The sequence below is a fragment of the Anopheles gambiae genome, chromosome 2, assembly GCF_943734735.2.
Source record: "Anopheles gambiae chromosome 2, idAnoGambNW_F1_1, whole genome shotgun sequence".
NCBI classification, from domain to species: domain Eukaryota; kingdom Metazoa; phylum Arthropoda; class Insecta; order Diptera; family Culicidae; genus Anopheles; species Anopheles gambiae.
Genome location: NC_064601.1, coordinates 28,067,291 through 28,081,093, shown reverse-complemented (window position 1 = coordinate 28,081,093; position 13,803 = coordinate 28,067,291). Strand labels below are relative to the sequence as shown.

Here is a 13,803-nt window from a genome sequence, read left to right as displayed (position 1 = left end):
GCCCGATCCAGCAACCAGTCGACAAAGCGAAGCGATCAGTTGCGTCTTGTTTTTATTGCAACAACTTTTTGTGACCACTACTACCTGGAGGACAGAAGATCACTTTAAAGATGCGAATGCACATAGCTAGCATCAGTTGGAGTTTCTTAGATAAATTTACTAGTCTGTGTATTTACATTACTATTTTAGTATTTTTTTTTACTATTATGCACTTCCGCTGCAACGTCTCTCGGTTGCATAATGCGCAATGCAGTGCAAACCACTTGACACGGAGCACAGAGCACAAAGGTGTGTGGGGGGGCGGAGTGTGGATACTTGAACTTGACGGCTTCATTATTCGCACAATCAGGAAGATCGTTTTGACAAATCAATTGCCCTTCTCTGGCCTGCCACTGCCGTAACTGGCTACGGGAGGTGACGTGGCTTGAGTGTATAGAGCGCCGTCCCCCAACCGAACCGCGAGTGCGCGGGCGCAAATGCGCGTCATTCCGAAGAGCAAACACCTTCACTCAGGGTCGGTGGTTGCAATTTCCGTTGCACAATACCGTACCGCCGCACCGACCCGTTTAGTGTTGCAATTTTACGCAACGCAACGGTGGTGTGTTGGTGTCGGTGGTATCTTAACAGACCAGAACAAATGCCATCCACTGAGCATCGGATTGACTTATTGGCAGTCAACGGGAAACCGGTGGGAATGCATATCGAAACGAAAGCAGGTTAAAAGTTCTTATAGAATCGAGAAATGAAATAGGTAAACCCAAGTTTGTTTGTTTGTTTGTTTGTTTGTTTGTTGTTTCTGACCATTACATCGAAGATACTGACGGTGAGGTTAATGATGCTAGGAAAAAAAAGAAACCAGCGATCCCTTTTTTTATTTATAATCCAACCAAAACCATTCGGTGATATGCCTTTCTCCATTCTTCCTGAGTTTTGGGGTACGTGTCAGAGGTGCATTTACATCGAACTATTCCAGTTGAGGTATTTGTAAATGCACTATCTGGTACGACATTCCAGAATCGATAATCGACGAGCGAGAAACGGGAGAAAGCGAGAACGATGCACGTAGAAACAGAGTCAGCACTAGCCAACTGCAAGGGTAGAGTGCAGTAGCGTACTTACGCGTGAAGCGCGCACGATCTCGCGCGTTGAATCATCAAACGCGCGGGCTGGACGCAATGGACGGCCGACTCATTGCGTCCTGCACTGAAGGTGTGTAGGTTAATATCGGTGAACATTTACATTTACGCCAGTGGCCATCAACAGCAGTAGCAACAGCAGTAGCAACAGCAGCAGCAACAGCAGCAGCAGCAGCAGTTGGACAGCAATAGTCACCATCTTCGCTAGTACACAGTGTTTTGTCTGTGCCGTTGTCTATCTAAATAAAACGTTGTGTTCAGCCAAAACGGCTGCTTACATCCATCACAAATCGGGCACGCATTTCGTCATGTGAATCTGAAAGCAATTATTACAATAATAAAACAACGCACACAAACGCTCACGCGCAATCCCTTCACCCTACGCAAAACTGTGTTTGCCTGTGGCCGGTTTACTTGAGTTTGGTTGTTTGTAAAGAAGCGGAATAAATATCACCCCTCCACACCCCTCATAGATTGGCTTGGTATTTTTCTTCGTCTTGCTTTTCTTCCTCCTTCTAACTTCTCGCTCCACGTTCAACACAAACTGATCAAGAAAAACTATCCGAAACGCTAAACGAGCCAAACGGTAAGGTTTGCAGCGGCCACCGCCGAGCGCATCGGCTGTAGAGCAAAGTCTATTTTTAAAAGCATTCTCCATAGGTTGGTACGATGGTAGCCCCAGGTGGAGGGGGAGGGGCTAGTTTTTTGCTAGAAAGAAAGAGCAAACTAATCTATCTGGGTGGCTGACATTCGCTCGGGCCAGGTAGTGGACCCAAGAAAATCTCCCAAAAACAAAAGCTGCACACAGCTTCCTCGCCTAGCGTACACTCCTCTATCGGGAGAGGTTGCTGCGCTACGTCCCCCCGTGCGATTGCAAATTACAGGTGGCGGCCCAACGTGGCAAGCGGTCAGGATTATTTATAGCCCCATTCGCCGGGGCCATCGCCGCACATGGGAACGATCGGGTTGCATTCGCGTTCGCGGCTTTGCATCTGTGCTGCAGTATAGCGGCCGCGGTTTGTTGACCGACCTTTCGACGCGCTGCGCTACCCCGACACATGCGCTCGGCGGGCGCAACCGTGCACCCGATGCGCAGGCGGCAACTGCCAAGGAAAACCTGCAAACAGCATCTCCGAATCACACCGAAGAAAGCGGAGGGCGACATGCAGTTTCCCAATCGAATGGTGAAATAGACTGGCGAGAGGGACTGATTTCATCATCCATCGCGGGGGAACCATCCAGAACGTTTTGAATAAAAACAAACAAAAAAATGTACCAACGGTCGGTGCACCGGTGCCGCTCTGACTGCCAAGGGCAACCGCAACGGGAGAGACATTTGAATGTCGCCACGCGCATGTAGAATGTAGAATTTAGAACGTAGAACGTAGCGTGAGGACGCTCGATGAGGTGGAAATCTCTATTCTCAGCCCACTCGATCTCCCCCGCCAGCGCAGGAGGCTGGGGACGATCAGTAGGCAGATAGCAGCAGTCCTTGCGCGGGGACAACATCACCAGCCACCGGTACGGTACGGCTGTGGCAAGGATCAGTACAGCGGCAACCGTCCCACCGGTAGGTGGCACTTTCTCCAGGGAGCCCATCATCGAGGCAAACTCGTTCCGTTCCCTCTACCCTGCTCCGAGGGAGAGGAGGCAATATACGCTCTGGCAGTGTGGTTAGCTGGTTGTGTGGTTTTCCCATCTTCACAGCCACTATCCGCCCTGCCGTCGCGCTAATGCCCAAACATTCGAAACGGACGAACGAACGAACGAAGCGTGCCGTGGCAGTGCTACGCGCCTAAAAGTGTGCTCTGAAAATGCGTGCGTGCGTGCGTGCGTAGTAGCGTGCCAGCAGGCGTATGGGCAGTGTGAACCAGTGTTGGAATGAGCGTTAAAATTTGAAGAGTGCGATCGTGTACTAAAAATGAGAAGCGCCGATGGGATAATAGAAAAATAAATATGACAAAAAGCGAGTGATTATTGTGACTTTTTGCGTGATTCCTTTGAGCAACGAGTTGTTTATTTCTTATATGTTGCCCGAACGAAGTGACCAAATATTGTTGGAATACCATATATTTTAGTGATAGGTGATTTTTAGTGCCCGATTTATTGACCGAATGATTATTTCCAATAAAGATACTCAGATTATTGTATACCACCGTATGCATAACTATCAAATTACAAAAAATGTTCATACATCTTCTTACCGACACGACTTAAGCTTGCCAAGCGTAAAGAAATTGCGCCGTACTAAAAATATCACACGCCTGCACGCTTGCTGCATCCCCTTGCATAATCCGCCCAACCATCTGTTGTTTACCATTTCGTTTTACAAATCAATATCTCATTGGCTCGTGTTTCTCAGGCCACCTCACCCCACCGTAGCTCCACTATCATTATTCCCGTTTTCCCGTGCGCCTTCCTTTCAAAATTATTAGCAAAACAAACAACGCCAAATCCTATTTTATTTTGCTTTGTTTGCTTCATTTGATGTTGCTTCTACCATACCCATTAGCCGTGCTCGTGTCACCTTTATCACAACAAACCGTACTGCCTCGCAATATATCAGATGTTGCTGGCCGTTGCTTCTGCGCAGAACGGCGTGTGGTGGGCTTGTTTACAGCCAAACCGCCGAAAACTGGCTCACGCATCGTAAACGTGAGCTGCATAATGTTTCGCGTTTGTTTTGTTCCCGTCATTCCGTGCTGCTGCTGCTTACCGTGCTGGAATGTCTACTGATGCTGTTGTTAGAACAAATTTACTGAATTCCTGGATATGGCTATACAAAAACACATGCACGTGTTATCATTAAATTATATGATACACTTTGATGATCATCAAATTCGAATCTCTTTCATGGATTGGATCGTCATCATCCGTTACTCATTGTAGACCGCTGCATCAGGCCACAAAAGCGTCGACAAACGTGTATGATGACATCGCGCTGCATCAGCCCGCCATGCGTATTCTTTCAGATAATGTAAGAAATAGGCACGTTGCAATGGATGGTAAGATTAAATTCAAATATTGTATTAATTATACTGTTGCACGGTAGCGATGACTCATCCTCCCGTAACGTCAATGTGAGGCAATGTGTCGTGTTATACGTAGTTGCTATCCTTATGGCGAAATTTGTCGAACAGTGTGGTGAAATTTTACTATATATCGACAATTAAACAATGTATAACACACTGGTGTAGCTGATATTTGCTTCAAAGCTTCAGCAACCTTTTCTGGACTAAAGAAAAACAACCCAAATTCTCAAAAGATAGCTTCAATCGAATTACGCTTCAAACGCTCCACCCGAAGGCTGCCCAGCTTTAACATTGCCGTTGACCGCCAATGACTTGCAGTTTGCTTTTCTTTCACATGCTCTAGACATCTCTCTTTTATTCCACCCCAAACAAAACGCTTTTGCTCCGTGCTGGTTTCATGAATGGGACCGGATCTATCCAACCCACCGGACGGTGACGGCGTGAAGGTAAAGCTCCGAAAACGATGACGACGAGGGCCACAGCCATCGTCACGTATCCGCGTGTTTGTGGCTTGCGTCATTTGCGGTTTGGGTGTCGGCATGCATTCCTCGCTGCCCGACGCCGCACGATATGTTCCGCGCCGACGTCACTACATTTCATAATCCCTCGCTGAGGCGGCACCCCATTGATACACTATTCGGCACGTATTCGATGATGTGGCTTGCACATGGAAAGTAGTGAGAAGGTCAGCTGTACTAGGTGCGTAACCCTTGCGCGAAAATAATAACATTGAGCGCGTAACAAAATAACGCCTTCAGCTGTGTTCCGCGCAACTGAATCAGGGGATAGTAGCTGCTGCTTCGAAAGCAAAAACAAAATTCAAAATGATTTTAAATCTAGAACGATTAATCAGCTATAAGAAAGGCAATTTGTTTGGATGCCGTCTGTACTTTGCGAGACATTTTGACTGGCGGTGATGGGCGAGCGTTGAGTAATCGTTAGTGAAACATATCTTTTTGTTTTAAATTCCCTAGACACTTTTAAGCGATAAGGTAGTTTGGCATGGTCAATGCCATTGTTATGAGTAATTTTTGCCACATTGGCCCCCAAAACATTTCATTCACAAGAAGCAACCTCCCCATGGATGAGTCACGTCAGCGATGCGCTACCATGTCCGTGACATATTTTACAAATCTAAGATTCAATGTTAGCGCCATCCTAGTAGGGTTTAGCATGTCCGCACCCGTCAGTGTGTAGCTTGGTTCCAGGATCGCAAAGTGGACGGTCGTCAACGCGTACTACTTAACATCATGCCCGTCGTGGGTTCTAATCTACAATAGATCGTCCCCTTGTAGCAAAGACTGACTAGTCGGCTGCATGGTACTGAACAACTCTCGCAAGCCTCCGTATACGGCCCGCTTATCGGTGTTGGACGATACACCAATTAGAATAATGTTCAGTGTACCTTCTTCGCTACTGACGGAGTAGAACGGAACGGTGTCAATTAGGGTAGTTTCAACCGGACGTCCGCCGTTGTCAGGAATTGGCAATACAATGTATTGTATTGTATACAGTGTGTATTGAGGGTGGACGACCGCTTAGAGCCTGTGCCTGTCAACAATGGCAATAAGAGCTCGCGTCTGCTCTAAGACTTCCGCATCGGGCCAAACAATTTATTAATCTAAATGTGTGCCAAAAAAAATCACTGCGTTTCGCACTTGTTGACAATAGTGGGTTTACAGTGTCGGGAGGATATCCGGCACCCGTCTTGGATAATGGAACAGTTCCGCTTAAATTTTGTAGCTGATAGCCGGGGAGTGGATGGGATGAGGGTGGGAGGTTGTGGTGCTCAGGGTACGTCGAGCACGGGACCATCCTTGCTAATACAATGCCATACTCTATCAATTGTTAAACATGCTGGACTACAAATACATGAGATGCCCTCATCGACGGGGCCCCCGCAATTGCTTACTTTGCTTACCGTTAAAGTCGCCGATTTCTTGACGTGAAACTCTACTAACATTATTGTAGAATTTGGCTCTTTCGGTCGTAAAGTTTGCAAACCGCTGGTTTGGGCGATTCCAGCGTATTGTAATGTTCCCAGAATAATTTGTTTCAATTATATTGATGTCCATTCGGACGATGCAAATAAATCGTTAAAACGAATAAAAAATCCATAGGATACGATGAATAAATCGTGAGACGAGCCCAAAAAATTATGGGAAATAACTGCGGAATGGGAAATAAGTGTGCGAAATCCTGTGTTGGGTTAGTTTAGTGTGCGTATGGCAATTATTTGTAATTGTATGAAAAAGGATAAAACATTATTCTTAATACTGCTAAATTTAATCCAAATCATAAGGTAACCCCATTTGGTTTAAATAATCAATTATAAGTTCTTATTTCATTTGCACTCAACGTTCTAAGTGGAATTTAAATAACAGCTCAATAGTTAACTATTACAATTGTACTATTGAAACTGCATATCAAAACATTCCGTAGCTTATTAGGGTAACCAATTGCTAGATTTTCTGCCAATAGGTCTATAATAGTGCATAAAAAGTAGACAAGATAAAAAGAAGTAGAAGGTATCTAAAATGTTAATCAAAATAGTTTTGAAATAATCCTTGCCTTGAGTTTTTATTTAGTTTGAGAATATCTGTACAAAATCTACACTGCATTTAAATTTACATGTACTTTTGTATGAAATAATTGCTAATTGAACGTTGCTACATCAACAAAATGCATATTTACAATAATTATTGCAAGCAATAGAGTTTTTCTTTCTGCCAAAACTGTGCGTAGCCAAACAAAGATGACAAAAAAAGGTAATTAACATTTAAATGATTATATACAATTGAATAGTTCAGTGAAAAACATTTTTGCTGCAATAAGATTTCTTTTTTTTTTCTATGAGAAAGACAAATAAATCATTCCATTCCGTTAAGAATCCAAATCCACGCACACACGCAACGCAATGCAGAATACCGATTTTCTAAAAGCTTCACCCAATATCCGCTCCCCTCGCTTGATTTACAATTACCGTCCTTCAACGAACGCCGATGAATCATCCGCACGCCCCAAATGCCGCCCGAGTCCGGCATCCCTCCCACCATGGTTCGCCACTGCGCGACCTTGTTCGTCTGCAGCATCCTTACCGACCCCGAAACTAGGCAACGATCTTTGGAGCCCCTTTGGCGGTGCGGCTGGAAAGGATAGCCACCCCGGTGGCTTCCGAACCGTTTCCGGTCGAAAGGAAAACGATGCGAGGAACGCAATGTTGGGCACCACAGCCAAGCCTCCGCCTTCGCGTACGGAGCGCTGTTCACACGCTGCCACGTCATGGTGGGCACTTAAGGACAACAACAACACATAGCGGTAACGAAACGGGTGCGAAAAGGTAAGCAGCACTGTACTATTATGTTCCAATTCCAACGCACCGGGCGCACGGCTGAGCAATCCGGCATCTTTCCGGTGAAGCAACTGCAGCATAAAGCTTTCTCCCTCCCAACCGGCCAGCTTCAATTCACCACCACCCCACCAAAATCAAACAACGTGTGTATGCCCCGTGCGTGCATGATTAAATGTTGTCCACCGTTGTGGCGAGCATGATTCATCTTGCCATGGACACTACAAGTGCAGCAGTGTGGTACTATGGGCGAAACGCGCTGCAGGTGTTTGGCCATAAAAGCGTGTCCCATGGTGTAGAGAAAACTTTTAGAGCGCCATCATGTGATAATAGTATAGTTAGAACTTTGCTAGCTATTGTGGCACGGGATTTCCTATGAAACTTTCCTCTTCCAGATTGTCGCAGGAAAATTTAATTAATGAGAGCTATGGCAATTGCTTGATCTGTAAATGGTTGTAAAATAATAAATAAATTTAATAAAAGTTACAAGACACTCTATGTAATGGGAAATTGGCACCCTGTAGCACCCTTTTTTGAAAAATCTTATAGGAATTTCCAAATGATCCTGTAAAAAAAGGGTTCCGTAAAGTCCAATTCCCAATCCAATAAAGTCCCAATCATTAAGTAATTCACATAAGAAAGAATGAAGAAAAAGGTCCCCCTTAAAACCCCTGTAACTAATACTGAAAACCTTATCTTGCCCAAAGCGCACAGCAGCTATAGTGCGTTGTGCCGACCTTAGCATCCTGCTGCTGAATGCATCACTTAACTCTTCGATTGAAGATATACACACGTTTTTATTCACCGATTTGCTTGCTGGGCACTCTTGATCATTGGTCATTGGGTTAGATGTGTCATAATATTTTAAATGGAATGAAATATATGCCATGCCAGAGCTGGTACACGCAGGGAAATCCTGAAACAGCCCATTATATCCAATACAAAGCTGCGCTACAAACTATCGATAAGAACAGAACCGTTAAACTAAACATTTTGCATTTTGCGTAAATAAATACACTTTTTAAAGGACTATTTCTCTCTCTCTCTCTCTCTCTCTCTCTCTCTCTTTCTATCTCTCTCTCTCTCTCTGTCTCATTATAAATTAAAAAGTAAACTTTTCGGCACCTAATTAGCTAACGTTCAATATTCAGCAATGTGTTTGACTCATTTAAATAATAGATGAGACGGTCTGTTTCCCGCTGCAATTGATTCTTTCGCAATCACTCGGGGGGGTGCGTCACGCTCTGGAATATCCCGAACTATTTGCATTAGGTTTTAGTGAAATTAGTAAACAAATGTCTCGTGCCTTTACATTGTCCCACAGTGTTTGCATGTACTTTGTTTCACAGCATACTGACTGTTTGAAACATCTTTAACCAATTAAATGTATGTACGGCAACAGGTGATAAAGCAAAGGAAGTAATGATACATTTACATTTCAAATTTCAACTAAAATCTAGCTGCTAGCGACGGTGGCTACAATGGCCGTCATTAATGAGTGGAAGCTATACAATAAAACAAAATTATAAACTAAAAACCGGGTGGGCTATAAATAAACCTACCAGAAGAACAGGCTTTCCACTACCCACACACGCACACACGCACTAGGACATTGCGGCACGTATGGCCGATTAGAATTGATAACGGAGATAAAAAACCCGGTTCCAGTTTCGGAAGAATCGCTAAGCGTGCGAAAGGTTTATGAAAATGAGCCTAAAACCTTTTGGTGTGGCGCTCGAAGGTCATTAAAGTTAGTGACAACCCTATCGGAACCGTTTTGTCCGTTCGCACGCCTTCGCTTCACACACGATGCCGGCGAACATCTTGCCTCCCTCTCCTCGCCGGTCTTCCTTCTGTAGCATCCCTTCTTCCACGCTTGTGATCATACTTCAACGACTCACCCGCTCACTTCTGTGCTGTGCCGTGGTGTGACGTCATGAATCTGATGGATCGCACCTACCCGGTACGGTCGGCCCTGCACAGCGTACGCAACCTTCAAAGCTCCTTAGCGCCCGAAACACCAGCAAAGCTGTGTGCGTGTGGGGTTGTAAGACGTTCGGCCACCCAAGACAGCAGCAGCTCTTCAGCAGCAGCCACTCCACCACGGCGGTTCGTGTAGATTCTTGATCTTCGCGCGTCCCGTCCGCGCGCTAGCTGTACGCTGAAACGATGACGTATCGAGCGCGAGAGCAGTACACTTCGGTCAGCAGCGGTCGCTCGAATCGCGCACGGTCATCGATGGTGCGCTCATTCCGCGTCGGCTGGAAGAACGCAACGGTTGTGTGTGCCGCGAGCGTACTGTTGCGCAGTATATCCTTGTCCAGGATGTGACCAGTTCCAGTTTGTTCCGTTGTTGAACGAGTTGATTAGAAAGAGTGCAAACTAAGCGTGTGAACATTTGTAATCGTGCCGTGTAGTGGTGCAAGTGCAACAGTGAACGTTTTGTAGCGCAAAAGGACCTTTTCACTAAACCGTAGAATAAACCTAGCCTGTTCATGAGCTGCGCGTGAAGACGTTATCGACGAGACAAGATGATGTTACCATTGCTGGTAGTGGCGCTTCTGTGGCTCGGCGGATGCTTCCACCTAATAACAGTGGTCGGTGCTATAGTGGGTGGTGACAGCGCGACCGCCGACGAGTTCCCCCATATGGCCGTGCTGGGACGGTCCTGCCTGCAAGCCGATGGGGGCGATTGTGTCGACGGGTACGAATGGTTCTGCGGCGGTACGCTGATCTCGGACCGCTTCGTCCTGACGGCGGCACACTGTGCCCACACGGGCATGTCCCATCCCCCGACGGTGGTGCAGCTCGGTGCGCATGATCTGCGCCGCCCCGCGCTGTACGTTGGCGTGCGGGACGTTGTGCTGCATCCGGGATATGGCGGTGTGCTTGCGTACAACGATATTGCGCTGATACGGCTAGAGTCACCGGTGGCATCCAGCATCCAGCCGGCGCTGCTCTGGCGAAGCGAAACGATCCCCGAGAACGTGCCATTGATCGCTACCGGGTGGGGCAAACTTGGACACTGTAAGTAATTGCGACGCGTCGAACCAACCTTTGTGATACGGTATCGTTGCAGTAATCAGTCAATTATGTGTGTGTGGTAGTGTGTATGAGTGAGTGAGATAACCACTTGTGATACGGTATTATTGCAGTGGTGTTCTTTTTTGTAAATTTGCTGTACAACATACCGATCATCTTTGATCGTGATGGATAATTTGTGAAACCATTTAATAAACACCAATCGTGCCTGCAAAACAAGGCAAATGAGGCCACCAGTTTTTGACATTTTCTGGAGATTTTTAATGAAGTGAACTTGCCTTAAGGGTGACGTGACAAACGTAAAACTAACGTTAGCAGTCATTTTCTCGCAAACCAGTTCCAACCCCTGAAACATCATCTATGATTGTGAACAGTTTCGGCCACCATGGCACATCAACACTCGCGATCAGCGCTTTTTCTTGTATAAATACGTAGTTCCGTGAACTGGTTCCATAGTCCCTTATCTTAAATGTTGTAATTTTGTGCGAAAAACTAGTGCAATTTCTCTTTATATCGTTGCTTGTCGCGGTTAGGAAAAGAGAGCAACAAATAAAAAAAAAAGAAAAACCAAAAAATCACACATTTTCTTAGCGAACTGTTGAGTAGCATATTGAAAACCTGTTTCAGATTGTGCGTTGAATTTGAGTGTGTATCTTATATTTTACCATAAAAAAAAACTCCTTTTTCTGCTAATTTTGATAGCGATCTGGAAAGTTTGTGAGAAGTGAGAAGAGCGAGTGAGAAACGGTGTTTTTTTTGTAGGCCAAGGAACATATGGTTCGATCTCACGCTTGGCATTATCACGCAACTGGTTTGAGATTAGGTTCCCATTTTTCTAAATTGTGAAACACATACATTCCGTAAAAAAGTGGTATGTGCTTTTGCTGGCGAATGGTTACAAATGAGTTGGGCGCATTATTATCACATTCTTTAGGTTCTTTCTCCAGTTCGATTTTATTAGAGAATTGTAAATTCTCATTTTTACAACCATAGTAATTTTGTTTCGTTTTTTTTTTTGTCATTCCATTCCCCTATTCCAGTTGAGGACCCGTCCATGATACTGCAGCGCGTACAGATACCGATCGTACCGAACAGCCAGTGCAACCAGTTGCTGTACCGGAGCCGGCGCCTGCGCCATGGCGTGCTGCCAAGTCAACTGTGCGCCGGCGACCCGAACGGTGGCAAGGATACGTGCGAAGGTGATTCGGGCGGTCCGCTACAGCTGAAGCTTCCGTCGGCCAGACCGATCGGACAAGCTTATCGCTACTACGTCGTCGGGATCACGTCGAACGGTGGCATCTGCGGTACGGTCGACCGGCCCGGGCTGTACACGCGCGTTTCGTCCTACGCCGGGTGGATCGACCAGGTGCTGGAGCAGATCACACCGGACTAGCGCTCGGAACTGCGCTCCATCCCTACGGACCACCACACCACCCCAGTGCCAAAGATTGCAACAACGAGAATTGCCTTGCCAAAATAAGCCATTTGCTTCTTGCCTCCCTTATGTGCTGCCTTACATGTGTGTTCCTAGCAAAAGCACTGTCTGCGTAAAACCGATTGACTGCCATCGAATAATGAGGGAATTCTTTCTCGACTCAATGCAGCGCGCTATCACTAATGATCAATATCCCAGGACAGTTTCTGAGCAAAATTCAAGAAGAAAAAAATTGTATGTGGTGGAAATTTAGCTAGAAAAGGTCGAAAATCAGGGATAGGTATGCTGCTGGATGCAACTTGAGTTAGAAAATTATTCTTTCAGCATTGTTTGGTTTGTAGTATGATTCATTGACCACTCACCACTACGAAGGCAAACTTGATACAAACGAACGACTTGATAGTTGTGATAGTAAGACAAATTATTGCATTTGAAATTATTTATTTGAAACAATTCTCTCATTTTCGATGAAAACTGCGTAATATTATACTACGCATTATACATAAATTTACAAAAAAGCATTGCATGACATTATACAAGACATGAATAATAGGAGTGATTTTTTTAATGTTTCTGAGTGTTTCTGATATTCTAGCCATACGGTCTGACCGTTTCAGAGACATACAAAATATATACATATATTCGGCAAAAAACCTACACAAAACGGTCCTATATTGCATGTTAAGCCGATCGCATAGCTCTATTAAACAATACAATTCTATATAACCAAGAAGATATGAACCACTATGAAGATATGAAAACTATGCCACTATGATAACATACAGTAGCATTTACACACAAATTATAAGCGTGCTCCCAACGCCGTTTGCATGTACTATTGAAATAAACATACTATTAGTGCAAAGATTTTTTTTCTGAGATATCGTGAAATAGGCCTAACATAGGCAATTGATGAGTCATGGTAAGGGAAAGACGCGAGACAAGGCTTCTAAAATTGCATTTGAATTAAATATATTGCCAATGATTACGATGTATGCCGGTTGACCGTCCAATCGTCGTTTAGAAACTGGAAATTCGATTTTATTTACAGTTGCATCTCCAGTTGTGCAGCATATTTCCACTTTTCAATTTGTTTACATTTCAATTGAAGCGTTATGATGTTTCGTATTTGTTTTTTTTTTGTTCGTTTTGTATTAGAATAACTACCTACAATCTAGAATAGAATTTAAAAAGTACCGAACCTTCATTCTGGAAAGATAATTTATGTATATTAAAAAGTTGTAGTTCGTCAATCTTAGAAAGTAGCTTGTAATTTATAGATAATCGGTGGTATCATTGAATCCGTGCGTAGCGCCAGCGTACGTTACAACACTCATTTTCACTCATTTTTGTGACGTACTAGATTGTTGCTAATAACTATATCCGTTAATAACCAAGGTGTTGTAGGACCGGGCACATGAAATGTGTTGCCATCCTTAGGATCCCGAGTTACCGCCGAACGTTCCTGCTACGGACGGATTCAACAACACCAGCCAATAGCTATTAGCTATAAGAAAATCCTAGAAAATTGCTTATATTTGGTAGATAATTTAATTTAAATAAAATAAAAAATAAATATACAATGACAATTGATCAATACATTCCATTATTATACACCAATTAATCGCTATTGAATAAATTGTAAATAACAGTCAACCCTGGCTTGATTTAGGAGAATAAAAGGCTCCAACCATTAAAATTAGAAGGCTCTGAATGAAAGAGAAATGTAAAGTATGTGTGAATTATACCTGCCGTTTGATTGCAAACCTAGAGTTTAACTCCAAAGCTTTGATGGTTTTTTATAAAATA

General features: G+C 44.5%; 1 protein-coding gene across 1 annotated transcript; it reads left to right on the top strand.

Annotated features, from left to right (window-relative positions):
* The first annotated feature begins 8,898 nt into the window (after nucleotides 1-8,898).
* Nucleotides 8,899-13,614, top strand: LOC1273118 (serine protease snake). The gene is made up of 2 exons (XM_312070.6): nucleotides 8,899-10,544; nucleotides 11,600-13,614. The coding sequence occupies exons 1-2, from the start codon at nucleotides 10,049-10,051 to the stop codon at nucleotides 11,950-11,952; spliced, it is 849 nt and encodes a 282-aa protein (XP_312070.5). The 5' UTR covers nucleotides 8,899-10,048; the 3' UTR covers nucleotides 11,953-13,614.
* The last annotated feature ends 189 nt before the right edge of the window (nucleotides 13,615-13,803 follow it).

Excerpts from the sequence above, each read along its gene's own strand:
- LOC1273118 (XM_312070.6), top strand. The coding sequence starts at position 10,049 with ATGATGTTACCATTGCTGGTAGTGGCGCTTCTGTGGCTCGGCGGATGC. Across the intron at positions 10,545-11,599 it reads GTGGGGCAAACTTGGACACT|TTGAGGACCCGTCCATGATA; the intron begins GTAAGTAATTGC and ends CCCCTATTCCAG.